This window comes from Astatotilapia calliptera, chromosome 7 (assembly GCF_900246225.1).
Source record: "Astatotilapia calliptera chromosome 7, fAstCal1.2, whole genome shotgun sequence".
In the NCBI taxonomy this organism is placed as follows: Eukaryota; Metazoa; Chordata; class Actinopteri; order Cichliformes; family Cichlidae; genus Astatotilapia; species Astatotilapia calliptera.
In genome coordinates, this window is record NC_039308.1 from 7,661,212 (window position 1) to 7,680,160 (window position 18,949).

Below are 18,949 nucleotides of genomic sequence, written 5' to 3' on the forward strand. Positions count from 1 at the left end.
AAACACAATTTCATATGTTGTAGTAACAACACACTGCCACAAGATGGCAGCCTAGGCCTACTTTACCATGCTGTTCCAGTAAAAAAGAAAAAGTGACAGAGCCCTGAAAGAGTGACAGTGACACTTTTTATGAACTCATCTGTAATGTGTCACCTTTTCTGTAGAATGAAGAAGTGCTTCCCTTCTTTCAAAGTAAATACAGGCTTACAAAGATCCTCTAAACATGTTTCTGAAATAATCCTAAACACAATCATTAAACCAAAAATGCAAGAAACAATTTATTTAATCACTCTTCTTAACTTAATTCCTTAACTTAGTAAAAAAAAAATAAACAAAAACTTTTCTGCTGTCTCACCTCTGTCAGTTTTCATGCTTTTGCAAGAACAGGTTGAGGCGCAGGTGGAACTTTGACTTCACTGTGGTTTGTATGTGCAGGCAGGAGTGTGACATCTCAGAACAGCAGAGGATTGTGGAGCATGGTGACTCCTGCTGCGACGCCCCCGTCTGACTGTCCTGAGCTCTTGGTCCTCAGCAGACGGCCCACACACTCATTCATCACCATGTCTTTACCCTGCCTGTAAGAAAACCAAGAAAAGGCTAACATTAGAAACAGCCACCAACCAATCCCTTTTACTCCACCACCCAAAAACCAGTGAGAAACACTAGCTAGTATTAACTTGGAATCAAAGTGCACTAATCCCCAGGCTCCCAGCATAACATACAGTCCAACACAAACTCCACAAACTGTCTTGCTTCAGCTGACTTTCCTTCACCTTCTCTCCAAACAATCTGTTGTGCTCTTTTCAGCACAAAGCCACACTCCTGCTCACTGATCCTCACCTCTTTTTAACCTAGTCTCAGCAACTTTGTCCCATAGCTTGCACATCCTTTCCACCTCCATCTTTCTTCCCAGCCAACTGATACATACCTTTTCTCCTTCCTTAAAAGCCAGCCTAAGAAATACGAGTTCATAAACGCCCCATAAATGAAACTGCCATTTTCAAAAATCGTATCATCCAAATTCATGCAGCGTGGCTAAATTATGAATGAATTACAAACCCGAGCTTCCTTGCTAACATGATTAACAGCTAAATACTATCATAGTGGAGGTGTAAAATTACTGCTAAAATAGCTCATATGAACCCTGATACTGGACTATGTATTTATCAAAACAAATGATCTGATATTACAAACTAATGATTGCTTTTTACAGTATTAACCCAGAGTGATGTAAGGCAGGGTGGTTAGTCAGCCATAACCTGGGCCCTATTTCAGGAAGCCGGTTTAGATTAGTGGAGCACAGATTAAGCGAGTCACCATGGAGACGGAGGGAAAGAAGGTGCGGTCAATGTATCTTACAGCGCTTGAGGCCGAAATTCTGATGGCAGTATAGGGCTTTGGAGCGTGATGTCACGGGGGTGGGCGATAACATGCAAATTTTGCGGAAAAAAAGTAACACAGCCTCAGCTGCAAAAGAAAGGGAGCATGCATGGCAAAACATGGCCGACAGAGTCAATGCGTGAGTGTTAATTTAAACATTGATCTAGGGATTTCCACCCATTTAACACGTTATTTTATTATATTTTATTTTATTTTTTATTTCATACATTTGATTTTGTGATGTGATTTGAGCGCAGGTGCAACCCAACAGGCCCCAAACGTTCCTGGCAGCAAGTAAAAATGAAATATAAAAATATAGTCCAAACAGGTAAGGTGTAATTGTATTATGAGCCATAGTGCTTGGTCTGTTTGTCCTATAAATCAATTGCAGTTAGAGGCTACATTAATTTCCCCTCTGTAAGCACTTATTGAAATTATCTGAGCACATTACAAGTACATATTTGCTTACTCTGTATGCTCAAATGTGACCCGTTATAGCCAACAGAAAAAAAGCGGAGGCCTGAAAAACAGGTGGGGGTCCTCCACCACCACCACTCACAGAGGCTGAGCAGTTGGCTTCCACATTTGTGATAATGTTGGCAGCATCACATATGATCTTCACAGTGCAGAGAACACAAATTAGCATCCATTACTATAATGAAATAATTTGTTAGTTTGAAATGCTACAGGGAACTATGTACCTGTACATTAATGCTGTGGAAAGACTTCCTGTTCACATAGTCTCCTTCATTTACTGAAGGAGCAATGATTGGAATGTGAGTGCCATCTATACAGCCAATCACGCCTGGGAACCGTGAGAATAAATGTAAAATTTAAGTAGTAGTTCAAATATCACCACATCATGAATTAAGTTTTGTTCATCCTGATACCTGCAATTTTGTGGCATCCCTCTTTGATAAATCTTGTGGGTCTATGACCGGGGAACATCACAAACGAGTACAGGAGACGTTTCAGTGCAACTGTAACATTCCTGACTGCCCGACAGACGGTAGCCTTGGAAACGTGCTCAGCGTCACCAATATTATACAGAAAGCTCCCGTTTGCAAAAAACCGAAGTGCAATACGAATAATATGTACAGAACTGAGAGAATGTCCGCGATGTGTCACATGAGCAATATTAGGCCTGAGGATGTTATTCAAATAAATTATAGATTGTGCTGAAAAACGGTAACGTTCACACAGGAAATCATCAGGAAATGATAAAATGTCCAAACGCGCTCTAATCACTCTCTCCCGGCGGAGAGCTCTGCGGAGAATTTGGGCTTCAACATCTACTGGCTCTTCAAGGAAGGAGCACGTCATGTCTGACACTTCCTACAGTCAGGTTTCCGACAAAGAGGCGGAGAAAGTTAGGGTTAGTTGAAGTAAACCTGCTAGGGGGCAGGTTAGCTTCACGGAGTGTGTTGTCATAGTAACTCGCTCAGAATTAATCTAAACTCGCTTTGTGAAACCGAAAACCCAGAGTTTTCGTTAACTCAGGGTATACTTACTCAGATTTAGCTCTAAACCGGCTTCCTGAAATAGGGCCCTGCTGACAACTTGTATCTGGTAGCTTTTTCACATCCTGATCAATGTTGTTGTCAAGTGTGTCTCATATACACTATTATCTCAGTCACAGTACAGCATGCATGAATCACAGTAGATACACAGTAATGCAAAACAGCAGGCAGTCATGTATGTGTCGTCACTGTTTTGACTGAGGCTAGCTCATACATGGAATGCAAGAAAATGCTGCATGTGTGTGCAGATCCACACATGCACTGCTTAAACTTCCCTAGTTTAACAAATGGTGAGCAACAAACAGAAGTTTTCAACATTTTTAAAGACGCTTCTATCCCCCCGCTGTACCTCCTCCTTCTCGCTGAGACTTCAAGACAAACCGTTCTGCTGCTGACAAGGCCACTGATACTGTTTTGTCCCTCTCTGGACCCTGTAGACGAGCGCAACCACAGAGAAATAAATCAGAGGAATAAAATGCAAATGATATTGCTTACACTGAACAGCAACACCCAGGTGAGGATTATCTAATGCCAAATTTTCCAAACAATGAAAAAACCGTGCCCTTTTTCTCACCATGTCTAGAGTGTAGAGGTCAGCCAATGTCGCTCGGATCTGCTGCACAGCTTGAGGCTGGTCTGGGAAGAATCTGTCCAGGACTCCAGGTCTGGGGAGCACTTGCTGAACCTTCTTGGTACCAGCCAGGTGAGCGCTGATATCTGGACACTTCACAGCTCGAAAGCGCTCCATGAGGAGACGAGCATCCCAGCTCTGCAACTGAAAATAGACAATGAATTCTCTGCTTGTCTTTTTATCATTAGATGTATTTCTGTATTAAAAAATTCAGTTTATTGGGCCACTTTGTGCTAGAAGCATTTTTCCAGCATAAGACAGCCTCTATCATTTCACTAACTTTTGGAATCTTATTTCACTGCTGCTAATGACGTTTCACAAACTGTCACAGGTTTTTTAGCTTCGTTCGCATAAACTTTCTTGTGGTTGAGATTCCCGAGAAAACAGCCAGCACACTGACCAGCAGAGGGTGACAACAGTTGGTTTATAATACGCTGAGATTTGACAGACAGAGACAGAAGAATGAAGGAGAACAACACAGAGTCACGCTATCAAGGAGAAGCTGGACGGTAGATTCAGCAGTTTGGCTTGAAACTTGCAAACTGTTTTAACTTGTTATGTCCGATTAAGTTTTCCTTCCAGGATGCTCGCCAGTTTTCTTTCACTTGTTTCCTGTTCCTGCCAGGCTTAGTCTGCTACAAACCAGGAGGCGTAAAGCAGGATAAAGTTAAAAGTTTGACCCATTGTGTAAACTAACTTGAATGATCAACAACCAGGAGGAGGCAACGATTATGGAGGCACGGGAGGGGAGGACCACGCAGGTGGAGGAAGTGAGGAATGTGATGGAGAAGATTGAGCTCAACAAGGGACAGGATGACCCACTGAGCACTTCAGAGGGGCAAGTGGAGCACGCAGGCAACAAGACCAGCAAAGGTAATTTGTATGTTTGTATGTATTGTATGCTTTATATTTGGAGTCCAGGCTGAATTTTAGAGGAGTACCTGATGGCTGAAACAACAGTAATTTATGTTCCCTGACCAAGGATCAAGGAACATGTATTTTACACCACTTGATACATGTACAGTCAAATCTATTGAATGTTGATATTATTACATTTAATGTAACCATTTAAAATGATTTTGTTTTTGTTTTTCTCCCAAAATCACGTACGTCAACACAGGATCCAGCAGGGGGAGAGTTTTTGGTGAAAGCCACAAAAAGACAAAGATGGGTATGTCATTGTTTGTGGAAGTATTTAGAATAGTCTGATACACTGTAGTAGAGTGTGTATGGAAGATTTGATTCAAGGAACATTATCATATGAAGATGAAAACCAAAGTTGTGCGATCTCTGAAAGTGTTTTGTTTATTTGCTTTTTGTTTGTTTATTGTTTATGAAACTGGTGACTTGGCTGTGATCTTCAGTCCCAGAGGCATCGAGATCCAGACCTAAGAAGAAAAGGCCACTACTAGTAAGTATGCTTTTGCTAATGCTTTTAATCACCACAGCTCATTCCATTCAGTACAAATACCTGTAGATATGTGATGATTCCAAGTTTACATTATGGCAGGAAACTGCATACATGTGTCACCTTATACACATACCACATACTATAGAATTCAGTCCCCTTTGCTTTTTGCAGTCTTATTGCAATATATAAGTACTTTTAACAGATGATGCAAGTACAGTTAAATGCATTCACTCCAGTAAAAATGCTTCTAACACAATGCTGTTGCAAGCAGCAGGTTTTCTTTTTCTGTTGTCGATGTAGATTAGATAGAACTTTATTAATCTCTCGGGTGGTTCCTCTGGGAAATTCAGTTTCCAGTATCAGGACACTGACAGAAGTTGCATATTACAGAGTTAGAATATCAGGACGGGACCAGGTTGGTGGGGGTCAAACAGCAGATCCAGTCGTGCAGTGATAATTCATATTTAATGCAGCAGATTTTGTAAACGATTGTATTCTAATCACATTGGCTAATTCTATATGCATATATAGATAAAAGGTATTTTTATTATGTCAACAGTCCTCCAACAGCATCCAGGAAGTACTATCCTATTCCCATGCCTCTGTCCAAACCAGGCGAGTGTTTCCATGTCACTTCAATGTGTTCTTTGCCATCAATAATTTTATGTTGATTTTTTTTTACATAAGCATGCCTCGTGTGACCTTCCACTTTTTTCCCCTTGTCATTTCTCACCTCCTTTGGATATGTATGTATGTATCTCTTATTTATATAATCCTCTTACCCAACTCTGTCCTCCTTCCTCTTCTTTTCTCCTTCAATCGCTCTCACCGTTCATCAATATCGCACATCCAGACTATACCCGTAAGATGGAGTTGATCCGCTAGCTTGTGAGCGGCTATGTGAACGGCAAAGTGCTGGACACGCTGTCCGAGCACACCAACTCCCTGGCGTCCTCTGCTGTGGCCAGTCTGGAGGACGAGGCTGACCAGCTCTCTCACTTCCCCTTCCTCCCAGTGGCCAGTGACCCTGTGCTAACTGTCCCCAAGCATCATGGTTGGTACAGTGGACTCTGTTGTAGCTAATGAGCCAGACATTTGATGCTGGTGCTGTAGTGATTAGAGTCGTGCTGTGCTCTTATAGTGCTCTGTGTCTGCAGGCGGTAGCACGGTAAAGCTCTGCTGTGGTTATGAGTGCTGCACCTTGCTGACATATCATTCACAGCAAAAGAAGACGTGAATAGAGCAGTTTTCAAGTGTAATAATATTCCTCTCGATCATATTGAGTATAGACGAATGCAACTGTGAGCTTTAGCGATTAGCCCATTTCAACAGGACCGTGATCCCGATGTGTGAGACAGCAGGGTGCTGCCACTGGTGTTGTAATGTGTGATTTAGTTCCTCCTAACATTTCAGTTTGTTTCCAGTATCTATCCTCTGTGATTACTGGCTCTTTAGACAGATTTAATAGAAGTGTGTGAGCTATTGGCTCAGTATAAAGGGTCAGTAGTGTTTTCACATCACCTATCCATCCTCCATTTAGTCACCCAAAGCATGTAGAAAATACTCCTCACCTTTATTCATCTTCTCTTAAATTCAGACAAATTCCAGCTTGATAACATTGAGCTTGTGTGTGTGTGTGTGTGTGTGTGTGTGCGTGTGTGCGCCAGTTGCAGCCACCAAGTTGAACACCATCACCAAATGTGTGTGATGAGTGTTATATTCACGCACAAGCTTTAAAGGAACCATAAAAATTATCTCCAGGAAGAATATTATAAGTTGGGATGTTGTGTCACCTCCTCCCTCCATGCACAGGTACATCCCAGCCATCGTGGATCACAGTGGAGGCCTGCCCTGTCATGGTACCTACCTGCTGCACATGTTGTTTTCTTATTAATGGTAAATGGTAAATGGCCTGTATTTGTATAGCGCTTTTCTAGTCCCTAAGGACCCCAAAGCGCTTTACACAACCTGTCGTCCACCCATTCACACACTGGTGATGGCAAGCTACAATGTAGCCACAGCCACCCTGGGGCGCACTGACAGAGGCGAGGCTGCCGGACACTGGCGCCACCGGGCCCTCTGACCACCCCCAGTAGGCAACGGGTGAAGTGTCTTGCCCAAGGACACAACGACCGGGACTGTCCAAGCCGGGGCTCGAACCGGCAACCTTCCGATTACAAGGCGAACTCCCAACTCTTGAGCCACGAGCTACTACTTGAGCTACTCACACAGTGGTAACTGCTTCCTTTGTACACAGTTGAATATCTTCTTTTAAAGTGTAATGTTGCTCTAGCTGTGCTCACTGTGATCCTGAGCTCCTGTTATGTTTGCTGCAGGAGATCCAGCGGAGGATCAGAGTGACCCTCATCCACGAGAAGGGCAGCGAGCTCCATTGGAAAGATGTTCATGAGGTGGTTGTAGGTGAGCAGCCTACAGAAAACAAAAACCCCAAAGCACAGAAACAATGTTTTATAGTGTTTGTGTGCTTTTGATAGAGGAAGACAGGACAGAACATCATTAAAGGGATTTGACTTTGTGAGATCACACTGAAAACGCAACACTTGGTTCACTGATATTTTCAGTCTGGAAAGATGAATCTGTCGGGCTTTAGGCTGCTTCTCACTTTAAGCAGTTCATGCTGTAGCTGATGGACCAAAAAATGACATTTGATATTTTAGACATTCAGCTGCGATTCAGATTGTGTTGGTACTGGATGCTGTGATAAAACAGCTGTTCTGATCTGTCTTCATTCATGCCTGTCGTTATTAAGCCTCCTAAGCTCCAAACCAGTAAAAGCGATCTTTGGAGGCAACACCCTTTTTAGTACTTTTCTGTATTTGTTTGTGATTGTGTGACACTGAACCACAGTGCTATGTATATCCTCTGTAACACTCAGACGTTTCCAGATCAGTGTTTTCCCCCTCAGCTGTTTCTCACTATAGACTGAGATTGTGGTGTTCAACAGTAAAATCCCTCGTGCCCAACTCTGTGCTGCCCTGGGTTCCTTTCCTTTGCTTTGTCAGCCGCTGCTCCGCCGTGTTGTACCTGTTTGTACGTGTTTTTAAGTCTCTTGATGTCATCGTGTCTAACACACACCCTTTATCGCCTCTCTGCAGTTGGATCATTGCATCCAGCCTGCCATTATCACCAAACTGCACGGTCTTTTACTCCCGAGACGCCAAGATTTCCCCACCCCGTTCTCTCAAGAACCTCTTTGGGACTGGATACTCCAAAACTCCTGACTGGTAAATCTGGGCTGCTGCACTGTGGCCATCTCTGTTTCACAATCAAAGATATCTGCCCTGTTACAAAGTTTCCTTCTTCATAACTTCTGCTTCATTATAGCAACCGAGTGACTGGGATCTACGAGCTGAGCTTGTGTAAGACGTCTGACACTGGAAGCCCAGGTGAGCGGCCATGAAACATTAGGGCTCATGTCCTGAGCAGGGATGCAGAGGAGGAGGAGGAAGCTCCTGGACACATCAGTGGCTTACGTGCGTGGAGAGGAGAGCCTCGCTGGCTGGAGGCCCAGAGGAGATATCCTCATCCTAGAGCACCAGTGGGAGCTAGAGAAGATGGAGCAGCTGCAGGAGGTGGGGCCTTAAAAGATTCATAAAGAAATAAATCTCTGTTTAATATCGTAGAGGGAAAAATTACTTTTCAACTCGAAGACCAAAGTGCTATTCTAAAAAGTTTTAACCCTCCCCTCTTCTCTCCACCTCACATTCGCCCCCATCTTTTTTCCAGGTGGAAAAGACCCGTCACCTTCTGGGAGAGGCGGCTCCCGTGGGAACAGCTCCCACCACCAAGTCCCTGAGTGAGTCTCTGTCCCCCAGCGTGAGCTCCAGCACTCTGTCCACGTCCACCTCCGTCTCCTCGCAGATCTCCAGCACCACCTTTGAAAGCGCCATCAGGCCGAGCGAGAGCAGCGGCTACGATTCCGCCGACATCGAGAGCTGGTGGATCGTGAGAAGGAGCTGGCCACCAAGGTGAGAAAAACGTCGGCTTAGTGGGCGTTCTTGTTGCTGCCTTCTCTGCTTGGAGCTGATCGGTCTTGTTCCTGTTGTGTTGTAGTGCCTGCGCCTTCTGACACACACCTTCAATAGTGAATACAACCAGCTGGTGAACAGCATCAGTGACTGCAAGGTGAGAAATAATACAAATAAATTAAAAAAAATAGCCTTTCTGTGTCACATCAGGGAGTTGATATATTAACGTCTACCTCGTCCTGCTGTTGTTTCACTTCAGCTTTCTCTCATCTCACCGACCGGACATGATCCATCCGTGACGAGCTTCAGCAGTGCCACCCTCACCCCTTCCTCTACCTGCCCCTCTCTGTCGAACTCCCGCTGAGGCTCAATGGGCCAGAAGTAAACATATTTTTAGGAACATTGACCTCGATCTGCAAACGGTTATTGACAGGTTATCTATTTGATTCTAACTTGGTGTGATTTGTGTTAAAGGACCCCTAAGAACAGCTCACGTGCCTCCAGTCCCTCCTGCTCAGACTATGAAAACTTCCCGATGGTTCCCACTCTGGAGACCTCCTACCTTGCGCGGGCTGCAAAGAACGAGTTCCTGAACTTTGTGCCTGATATTGAAGAAATGCGACCAGGGTGATTAATGCCATATTAACCCAAATACTGTCACTATGACATGTGTCTCACAGACCAAATGTAAGTCGACACTCATGTTCTCTAGTTCAAGCAGAAATGATGTGGATCGATTCAAATTCCTGAGCCTGGATGATTTCAGCTGGAAACAAACCAACTCTGCTTCTTCCTCAGAAAAACAAGCGCTCTCTTAAAAAATAAATAAATGAATAAAATCTCTTCTTTTCAGATCTGTTGTGTCCAAGAAGGGTTTTCTAAGCTTCGTGGAGCCTCGCTCTAACTCATGGGGGAAGCATTTTGTGGTTGTTTGCCGGCCGGGGGGGGGGGGGGGGCAGTGTTTTGGAAATGACAGTCTTCATTACAAAGCTTTCTTCGTTATGAATTAGCATACATGTTTTTATTGAACATTTGAAGAACTAGCAAAAAAACCCACAAACTCTTGTAGTTCACATAAAGTCAGAGATAAAAACGACAAGGAGCAGGTGCATCTAGTACAGGTAGAGCTGCTGCAAAAACCCACAGAGCCCAGCAGCCAGCAACAAATTCTGGATCCTTTGCTTTTAGTTAGCAATTAGCATTAGCAGCACATCCTGCGTCCGATGTGAAAGGACTTTTATGCTGCGCACTGTGACTCACAGCAATGGTCCTGGGTCAGCCCTGACTTTGTGTTACACTAATCCTAAAGTAATAATGGTATTTCTAACCACTGACATACCACAACTTTATCCTTTCAACAGCTGCTGAAAGTAAGGGGACCTAACTACTATCGGATATTTATATAGAGATTACCCTTCAAGGACCTGCAGTTCAAAAAAGCGCCCCTCCGACAGCCAAACCCATCTGTTCTCTGATTGGATTGTTACATTTGTGATTGACATGACATTGACCAATCAGATGAAAGGAAGAAAAATAGGGTCAAAATTCGTAGTTGTAACTTGCAGGGGTTTTTGGCTAAGTCCACACACAAATCTTTTTTACACATACAAATCTTTTTTACGCACGCACAAATTTTTTTTACACATACAAATCTTTTTTACAAGTACAAAACCGATTTACAAGTACAAAATATTTATGACCACATTTTGAGCCCATAGAGGTGTCTATGACGTGTTCAGCAGTCTGATGGCCTGCTGAACACGTCATAGACTTTCTGAAAAGCCTTTGAAAATACCGAAAATACCAAGTGTTAAAACTTATTAATCATTGTGATTCTTGACAGTTTTCTGTTGTAAGTAGACTTGTGGCTTAAGTCTCTTTTCATGCGACTCAAACGTTTAAGTTTTGCCTCCCCGCCTCCCTCCAGCAACCCCGCCTCCAGCTCAGCTTTCCTCCTCTCTATTCCCTCCCCTCAGCTTTTTGTGTTTTTGTTTCGATGACAATGTTTGGGTCTAATTTTGTTCCGCTTGGTTGTCATTCCCAAACTCCCCTAACTAAGTAGCATGTTGTAGTAGTCTACTTGTGTGTGCACGACTCTTTAGAAACTTTCCGTTTGCCAATCATCTGTACAAAAAAATGTCTCTATCAGTGTTATTTGTCTCCGGAAATGAGTTTCATTCTATTTTGGGGTTTTTTTTGTTGTTGTTGGTTTTTTATTAAATTAAGATGCTTGCATGATACCTGCAGCAGTCCTTAGGAGAAGACCAGGTTTGCTCAGTTTAAAACAAAAACAAAAATGAATCAAATCAGCCAGCTTACATTTGAAACCATGAAGGAAAAATCTACAGTTATCTCCAAGTGACGTGTTAGTTTACGCTCTGCTGCCTAAACCATAGCTGCTAATAGATTTATAGGGTATTTTTCTTCTGGCAGTGAATTTACATCAGGCTGAACCGTCTCTGAAACAAAAACTCAAAGTGGGAATGAACTTTGACAGGAGGGCCATGCCCGATTTCCTCTGTCATCCACGTCATACTTAGATCCTCCTCAATCTGTGTACATACGCCATCTCTAAACCGCCGATAGTGCCAGTGTCAGTTAGTGAGTCAGTAAAATACTCATGCATTTGTGTTAACATAAAAACTGCAGACTAACTAGAGACAAACAAGCGAGGATCGCTTCATATCTCAGCAGTTTGAAAAACAAACAATGACCGATTGTTCCTGCAGGATTAGATTCGGGCCCCTTTTTGCTTTTTCATCCCAAGGAATAAAAACAGGGTTACAAGGAGATGAGGAGGACTAGGAGGATGAAAACGAACTAAAGAGAGAACTTGATTTGTACATGCGGTCTGTTCTGGGATCAGTGTGGTAGTTAACCCTCATTTAACACATTCCTCTCTGCTCCTCTAGCTCGCTCTATCTCACTGAGAATCAGAAAGCCTTGACATTTACTGCTATTAACTTTACACTCTTGTTGTTAAGACTCAAAGAAAACACGGTGAAAAGGTTAGAAGGACGTAAGGAAAAAGGAATGAAGGTGCAATGTTTCTTTAGTTTTACTTTGACAGCAGTGGTTAGCCAGCAAATCTGCTTTTAAATGGCCCACAGGACAGATTACGATGTAGTCCCATGACTCCCTTCGCTGTCACACCAGTGTTGACTGAAATCTCTGAAGTGAAGTACTCGTGTTCAGCAGCATCACAGGGAACCATGTGTTCATTTTTTTATTCTTATTCTTGAATCAAAACTTCATCTAACTCTCATTGTGTTCATATTTTTTATTTTAACATTGTTATTTTTTTCTTATGCTTTTGATCATTCCACCATGAAGGTTTCTATGAAATGTAACAGAGGGCATTTATTTCTTAAGTTTTTTAACCTTATTTTGCACATTAACACATATCTATAGCAAGGACAGAGACACAGCCACATATGTTGAGTCCAGGATTGTATCTGAGCATCAGGAACAAATGATAAGAGCACATGTCAGAGGACACTGGATGGCTGTTTGTCAAAGGGTTTAATAGAAGGAAAGAAGTTAAAGGGACTACATATTCAAAGGTCTTATTTCTGATACTACCCCATGAAAATATTTGCTCTGTGTGCCGTGCTGAAGCTGCTACATTCCGCTCTTTGGCACGTATGCCTCTCGAGATGTGTTAATGCAGACAGGCATTGAAAAACTCTGGTCAACCAACCAGAAGTATGCCTGCTGTGTGGTATGAAATGCGTGGAAGGAGAGCTACCAACTGTCTGTTACATTTAGATAAAAAATAAAGCTCTTACGTGACCTCGGGTCAGCAGCCTGGCGGTCGGAGAAACAGAAACGTGCTGGATTGTGGATCTCTGAGCTGCACATCAAAGATGCACCTATGCACAGATCAAATCTCAAAAGTACCTCATATACATGTTGATGCGAAGCGCTGCAAAAGCAAACGTTTCCACTTCATGTGCAGAGGTGTTTTTATTTTGGAATGTGTATTTATTGTTTGCAATGTATATATATTAGTTTGCAGCTCTTTGCACATATTTGTAGTATTTACAGTTTATAGTAGGGATTTTAGCCAACAGCTAATGTTTTTTTTTTTGTTTACTGGGAAATGAAATGCTGCCAATTCCCAAAGCTGTGTTTCAGCTGCACTTCCTGTTGTAGACTTGTGATGCACACAGGCTCTGTTCCAGCACTCAGCATGTTCTTCCTTATTTTCTCCACCAGGGGGAGTTCCTAAACTATGACATCCTGATAGGAGTGAACCAGGGAGAGGGGCTGAAGTTTGTGGACGACAGTGAGGACAACGACGGCATCTCAGCTGCGGAGTTCGACTACACCATCTCCAACTTTGTTGACAACCTCTACGGATACCCAGAGGGTGAGGAACGCCACCTCTGTACACTGCCACTTTTTCAGTTATTCCATTTTACAGCCTCCTCTCACTTAACTGTGTTTTGCAGCATCATCAGGTTTTGTCTTATTAGGAGCCGCGTTTGTTAATTTGTTAGTTTTTTTTCTGTTTGCTGTATTCATTAAAATAAAGGGATAATCGTCAAAATGACAAATGTGGACAATTATCAAAGCTTACATTACAATTCTGACAGCTTGAGTTCACATGAATTTTCAAAAGAATATAAAAACCTGTGAAAGTGCTGTAAGCGTTTAAAACATGCGAGTAAAGAATGGAATCAGTAAAATGTGAGCCCAGTGAAGTTACTGTGACTCAAACATAGAAAAATGAGATTTTTTTTTTTTCCCACACCTAATTAATTAGAGATTATTTTATTTAAAAGTATTTTATAGCATATAACACCTTTGAAAATATGCTTCGGTTCACATTTAACTCCAGAAAATCATCAATCAAAATATGGATATTACCTGACCACAGATTCGTGGTGACGTCACTGCTCTTTTAACTGTTTGGTGTCTTTGCTGTGTTTGGTGGTTGTAGAAATGGTTTATTTGAGCTTTGAGCTGAGATTCAGAGGTTTCTGTGGACACTGCTCATGTTGGCACTTATATTTCTGACCTTTTCTTATAACCGATTAAACATGATCTCCTCGATTTGCTCCCATTTTTGGTGGTGTGGGTGCAAATGATCAGTCATGACATAATCTCATAATAAATAAGATACTGCAAATAATTATTTCTGCATTTGTGCGATTGGAGTGAATTGAAAATGTGTATGCAATGACACTGTTTTAAAGATTTAGCCTAAATAATTTTGGAGTGAATGAGCCTAAACATGATGACCTAACTAGTGATACCCTGGCACCTGTCTCACTCACACACACACACACACACACACACACACACACACACACACACACACACACACACACACACACACACACACACACACTCTCACTCAAGCATGTTATGCCAGTTTCAGCTGAAACAATGTTTCAAACCATATTCCGGGGTTTTTAGTTCACCATTTAAGAGGTTTCAAGAAGAAAATAAAAGACAGATCTGAATGTTTGAAAATTATTTGGAAAAATTCTGTAAAGATGAGATGAAAAATACTCAAAGCATAAATTCAATTGGTTTATTTTTTAGATAAGTTGAAAAAAAAAGTTAAACAAGCAAGTAAATAAAGAAACAAGGTAAAACGAAGTAATAATGAAAAAAGTTAAACAAGTAAATGAAGAAAAAAGGCAGAGGAGAGAAAATCCCAACAATCCCCTCTGAGCAAGCACTAGGCGACAGTGGGGAGGAAAAACTGCCTTTAAACGGGCAGAAACCTCCGGCAGAACCAGCTCAGGAGGGGACAGTCAACTGCCGGGACTGGTTGGGGGGGGGGTTAACAGAGGTGGAGCAAGACGAGGCTACATCAGGTGAGGAAGCAGTAGCGTCCTCAGCGTCTCTCCTCCGGAACAAGTGGAACCATTTTTTCTTTTTTTTCATTCACTTTTCCACGAGCGCTTTTTTCTCCAGGATGAGATTTCTCAACTCATCGATTGTTTCTGTGTTTTGTTTTTCAAGTTTCTCACATCTTTGTTCCACCTCTTCTAAGGTTGCTTGTTGTTCTTCAAGCTTGTCATTGAGTTGTTTGGATGTTGCCTCCTGTATCAGCTTGTCCTTGTGCATGTCTGCATTTCTCTGTTGGACCTCTTTGTGCTTGTCTTCTAACTGCTCGTTTCTTTTCTGGATTTCTTGGAGCGTGAGCTGCAAGTCTTCACGTATTTTGTCTTGTTGTTGTTTTTGTGCCTGCATTTGAGTGTTTTCACGCTTCAAGTTATTGAATTCCACCAAAATCCCTGTGAGCATCTGTGAGCAGCGTTTCTCCAACTTGTCCTTTTCTTCTTCCACTTTAGTTGCTTTGTCCTCCAGCTGATTACAAAACTCTTGCAGTTTTAGATTTTTAGACTCAAAGTCCTGGACAATATGTTTTCCTTCTTTCAGTCTTTCTTGTTGTTGCTCTTTCTGTTGAAGAAGGTCTTTATGTTGGCGCAGTGTTTCATCCAGGCTTTCTTTCAGCATTCGGTATTTTTCCTGCATGCTCTTCAGTTTGTGCTGCATGTCTCTTTGCTTTTTGTCATGCTCTTCCTTCTGTTGGAGGATTTCTTTCTTTTCTTCCACAGCTTCATGGAGCTGTCTTTGGAGGAGCTGATTCCTTCGGTCCATGTATTGGAGATCCCATTGTATCTTATCAGTCATCGTTTTCTTGTCTTGGAGCTGGTTGGTCATTTGTTTTAGTTCTGCACTCTATTGCTTGTTTTCTTTAATGAGGTGCACAATTTGCTCTCGGGTCTGAGCAAACTTGATTCCCCAGCCCTCATTAATAATTTTTATGTCCGGCTGGCGCTGTTGTCTGTCTTCCAGCTCTTTATTTTGGGCTTCCATTCGTCTACACTTGAATAGGAAGGTTAACAACAAACCTCCAAAACAACTGAATGTGAAACTGCACAACAGATTTGCTCCACTATCAAAGGACCCTGGATCTCTATCGGACAACCATCCATCTAAAAGTAGCGAAGTAAGGTCCGAAAATCTTTACTTTTCAGTAAAAGGCCACAGGGAAAGCTCAAGGCTAGGCCTGAAACTCTGATTGTGGGTGACTCTGCCGTAAAGGATGTACAAAGGATGTGCGTTAAGAACACTAAAGTCCTCTGCTTTCCTAACGATATGGTCAACAACCTGAAGGAGAGAATTCTTCTTCTAATTGCAGATGAATATCCAACTGTGACAAACATTGTTCTGCATACAGGGTCAAACGATGTGTCCAAACAACAGTCAGAGGTTCTGAAACGGGACTTTACTGGATTATTAAATACTGTAAACTCTCTGAATGCAGCTGTATTCATCAGTGGACCTGTACCGCCGGTCAGAGGAGGAGACGAGAGATTCAGCAGGTTGTTTACACTGAATAAATGGCTTATATCAGCATGTGCTGACCACTCAGTGCTTTTTATCAACAACTTTAATATTTTTTGGGAACGCAGGCATCTGTTTAAAGAAAATGGATTTAATTTTAACAAGTCAGGGGTGAAACTGTCCAACTTGTTTTATTCCATACGTCATCCATCTGTGCTTGGTGCCAAGGCTGAGATAAACGAGGAGTTATCTCATAAAGAGGAACAAACAGTACTCCAACAACAGACAAAGCCCAGCAGAAACCTTGAGGAGGAGCTCCATCTGCCCCCACCCGGGAAGAGCCTCAGAAAGGAGACACATCTGAGACTAGAAGAGGGGTCCCTATTTGCCTCCAACTCTCTCAACAACACCAACGACCAGGACCAGGGACCACGATCTTCCCCAGTCCCCCAAACCCCTGACAGGCCATCACCCCCATCACCCTCCTCCCCCTCCCTTTCTCCCTCCTCCCCACACCTGAAATTCACTGAGGAGATGATGGAGCGGGTCAATGCTGGGCTCAGATCTACCCCCCGGCCCAATCCCTTTTTGTCCCCCATAAACCCCCCACCAGAGCAACCAAAGGTTCACCATCGAGCCCCACCCTCAACAGAGCAATCGAAGCCACATTGCCCAGCCTCGCCCCCCTTAGTTCCTCCTTACCACCTTCGTGCTCTGTCCCTGCAGTCTGATGTGTGATGTGTGGAGGGTCCGGGCTGCGAAGATTATGGCAGTGGTGACTTTTCCCAGGAGAAGCTGGGACCCTGTTTACTAGAAGGTTTTAAAATCTCTGTACTTTCAGGTGACGGAAGGAGACATGTGGCCTGGTCAAAACACAGAGAGCTACACTCTAAAAGATCTTTAAATATAGTAAACATACCTTGTGTGCCACAGACTGCTCCCAAACACGAGGGGACAAGTAATGCCTCTAAAACACTTAAGTTGGCTTTATTAAACATTAGATCTCTAGCTGGGAAAACATTTTTAATTAATGATTTAATCACTGAGCACAGCCTTGATTTTATGTTTTTAACTGAAACTTGGTTGGACCAAAGTAACAGTGGAGCTGTTCTTATCGAGACGACCCCTCCTAACTACAGTTTTATCAGTGAGGCCAGGGTGAGCAGGAGAGGAGGAGGGGTCGCTGTCTTATTTAATGAATCATTTCAATGTAAGCAGCTATCTCCTGGAAGTTTTCAGTCTTTTGAATATGTGGCTTTACAGCTGAAGGCCCCATCCAAAGTTGTGTTTCTTAATGTTTACAGGCCTCCCAAATACTGCACAGACTTTTTTAATGACCTCCGTGAACTGCTGTCTGTGATCTGTGTTGATTTTGACTGTGTAATTATTGTTGGGGATTTTAACATCCATGTGGACAACCCTCAGGACAAAGGGACTAAAGACCTGAGTAACACTCTGGGCAACTTTGGGCTGACTCAGCATGTAACAGAGGCCACACATAATAGAGGACACACTCTTGACCTACTGATCTCCAAGAGCCTGAGCATTTCACACATTACTGTGTCTGATGTGGGCGTGTCTGATCATTACTGTGTTTTCTTTGAAAGTAAAATCTCAGCCCACACAAATATATCAACAGCAGTGATAACAAAACGGTGTATAACTGAAGACAGTTGTGAGATCTTTAACCAGGTAACACCTGATCTGTCCAGAGGGTCAGTCAATGAGCTCGTCAATAGCTTCAATGCAAAAATGTTAAATGTAATGGATACAATTGCTCCCATTAAGGTGAACGTTATCTCTGGAAGGAAAAAGTCTCCATGGAGAAACTCCACACTAGTGAAAAATGAAAAAAGAGAGTGTAGGAAAGCTGAGCGTAGATGGAGAAAAACAAACCTCCAGGTTCACTATGACATCTATAAAGAGAAACTTCACAATTATAATTTACAACTGAGGAGTGCAAGGAGGTCCTACTTCTCTGACATCATCACTAAAAACAGTCATAATGCTCGGGTCTTATTTTCTACAGTTGACAGGCTAACAAACCCTCCTGTGCCAGTGGCAGCTGAACTTCAGTCGACCATGGCCTGCAATGACTTTGCCAAATTCTTCACAGAAAAAATCCAAAAGATTAGACAAGCAATTGGTACATCAACAGCAGATCCAGGATATGTACTGTGTCCACCGAAAAACTGTTTAAACACCATGAAACAGTTTGACCCTATTAACAGCAAAGACCTGGAGGACATCTTAGGTCAACTGAACTCCTCCTCTTGCTGTTTAGATGTCCTGCCAACAAGTTTTTTCAAAAAGGTCTCAAAGACTTTAGAGTCAGACCTGTTACAGATCGTCAACTTTTCCTTAATGTCAGGTGTGTTTCCGGAATCACTAAAAACTGCTGTAATCAAACCTATACTGAAAAAGGACAATCTTGACAAGACACAAATGAACAACTACAGGCCGATCTCAAATCTCCCATTTTTAAGTAAGATCATTGAAAAAGCAGTTTCTCAACAGCTCAGTTACTTCTTAAAACAGAATAATTGCTACGCTCTGACCAAAGTGTTTAATGACATATGTCTGAATACAGACAGTGGAAAAATGTCAGTCTTAGTTTTACTGGATCTCAATGCAGCATTTGATACAGTTGACCACAACATATTACTCAAACGACTGGAGAACTGGGCAGGTCTCTCAGGAACTGTAC

The 18,949-nt window shown here is 42.6% G+C and overlaps 1 protein-coding gene and 1 pseudogene across 1 annotated transcript; one reads left to right on the forward strand and one right to left on the reverse strand.

Annotated features, from left to right (window-relative positions):
* Nucleotides 1-386: 386 nt before the first annotated feature.
* LOC113027252 (glutathione synthetase-like) lies at nucleotides 387-3,648 on the reverse strand. The gene is made up of 3 exons (XM_026176873.1): nucleotides 3,475-3,648; nucleotides 3,250-3,331; nucleotides 387-575 (listed from the first exon to the last, which is right to left on the reverse strand). Exons 1-3 carry the CDS (start codon nucleotides 3,646-3,648, stop codon nucleotides 556-558), a joined length of 276 nt encoding a protein of 91 aa, XP_026032658.1. The 3' UTR covers nucleotides 387-555.
* A 4,728-nt stretch (nucleotides 3,649-8,376) lies between these two features.
* Nucleotides 8,377-9,295, forward strand: LOC113027255 (kinesin-like protein KIF1B; annotated as a pseudogene).
* The last annotated feature ends 9,654 nt before the right edge of the window (nucleotides 9,296-18,949 follow it).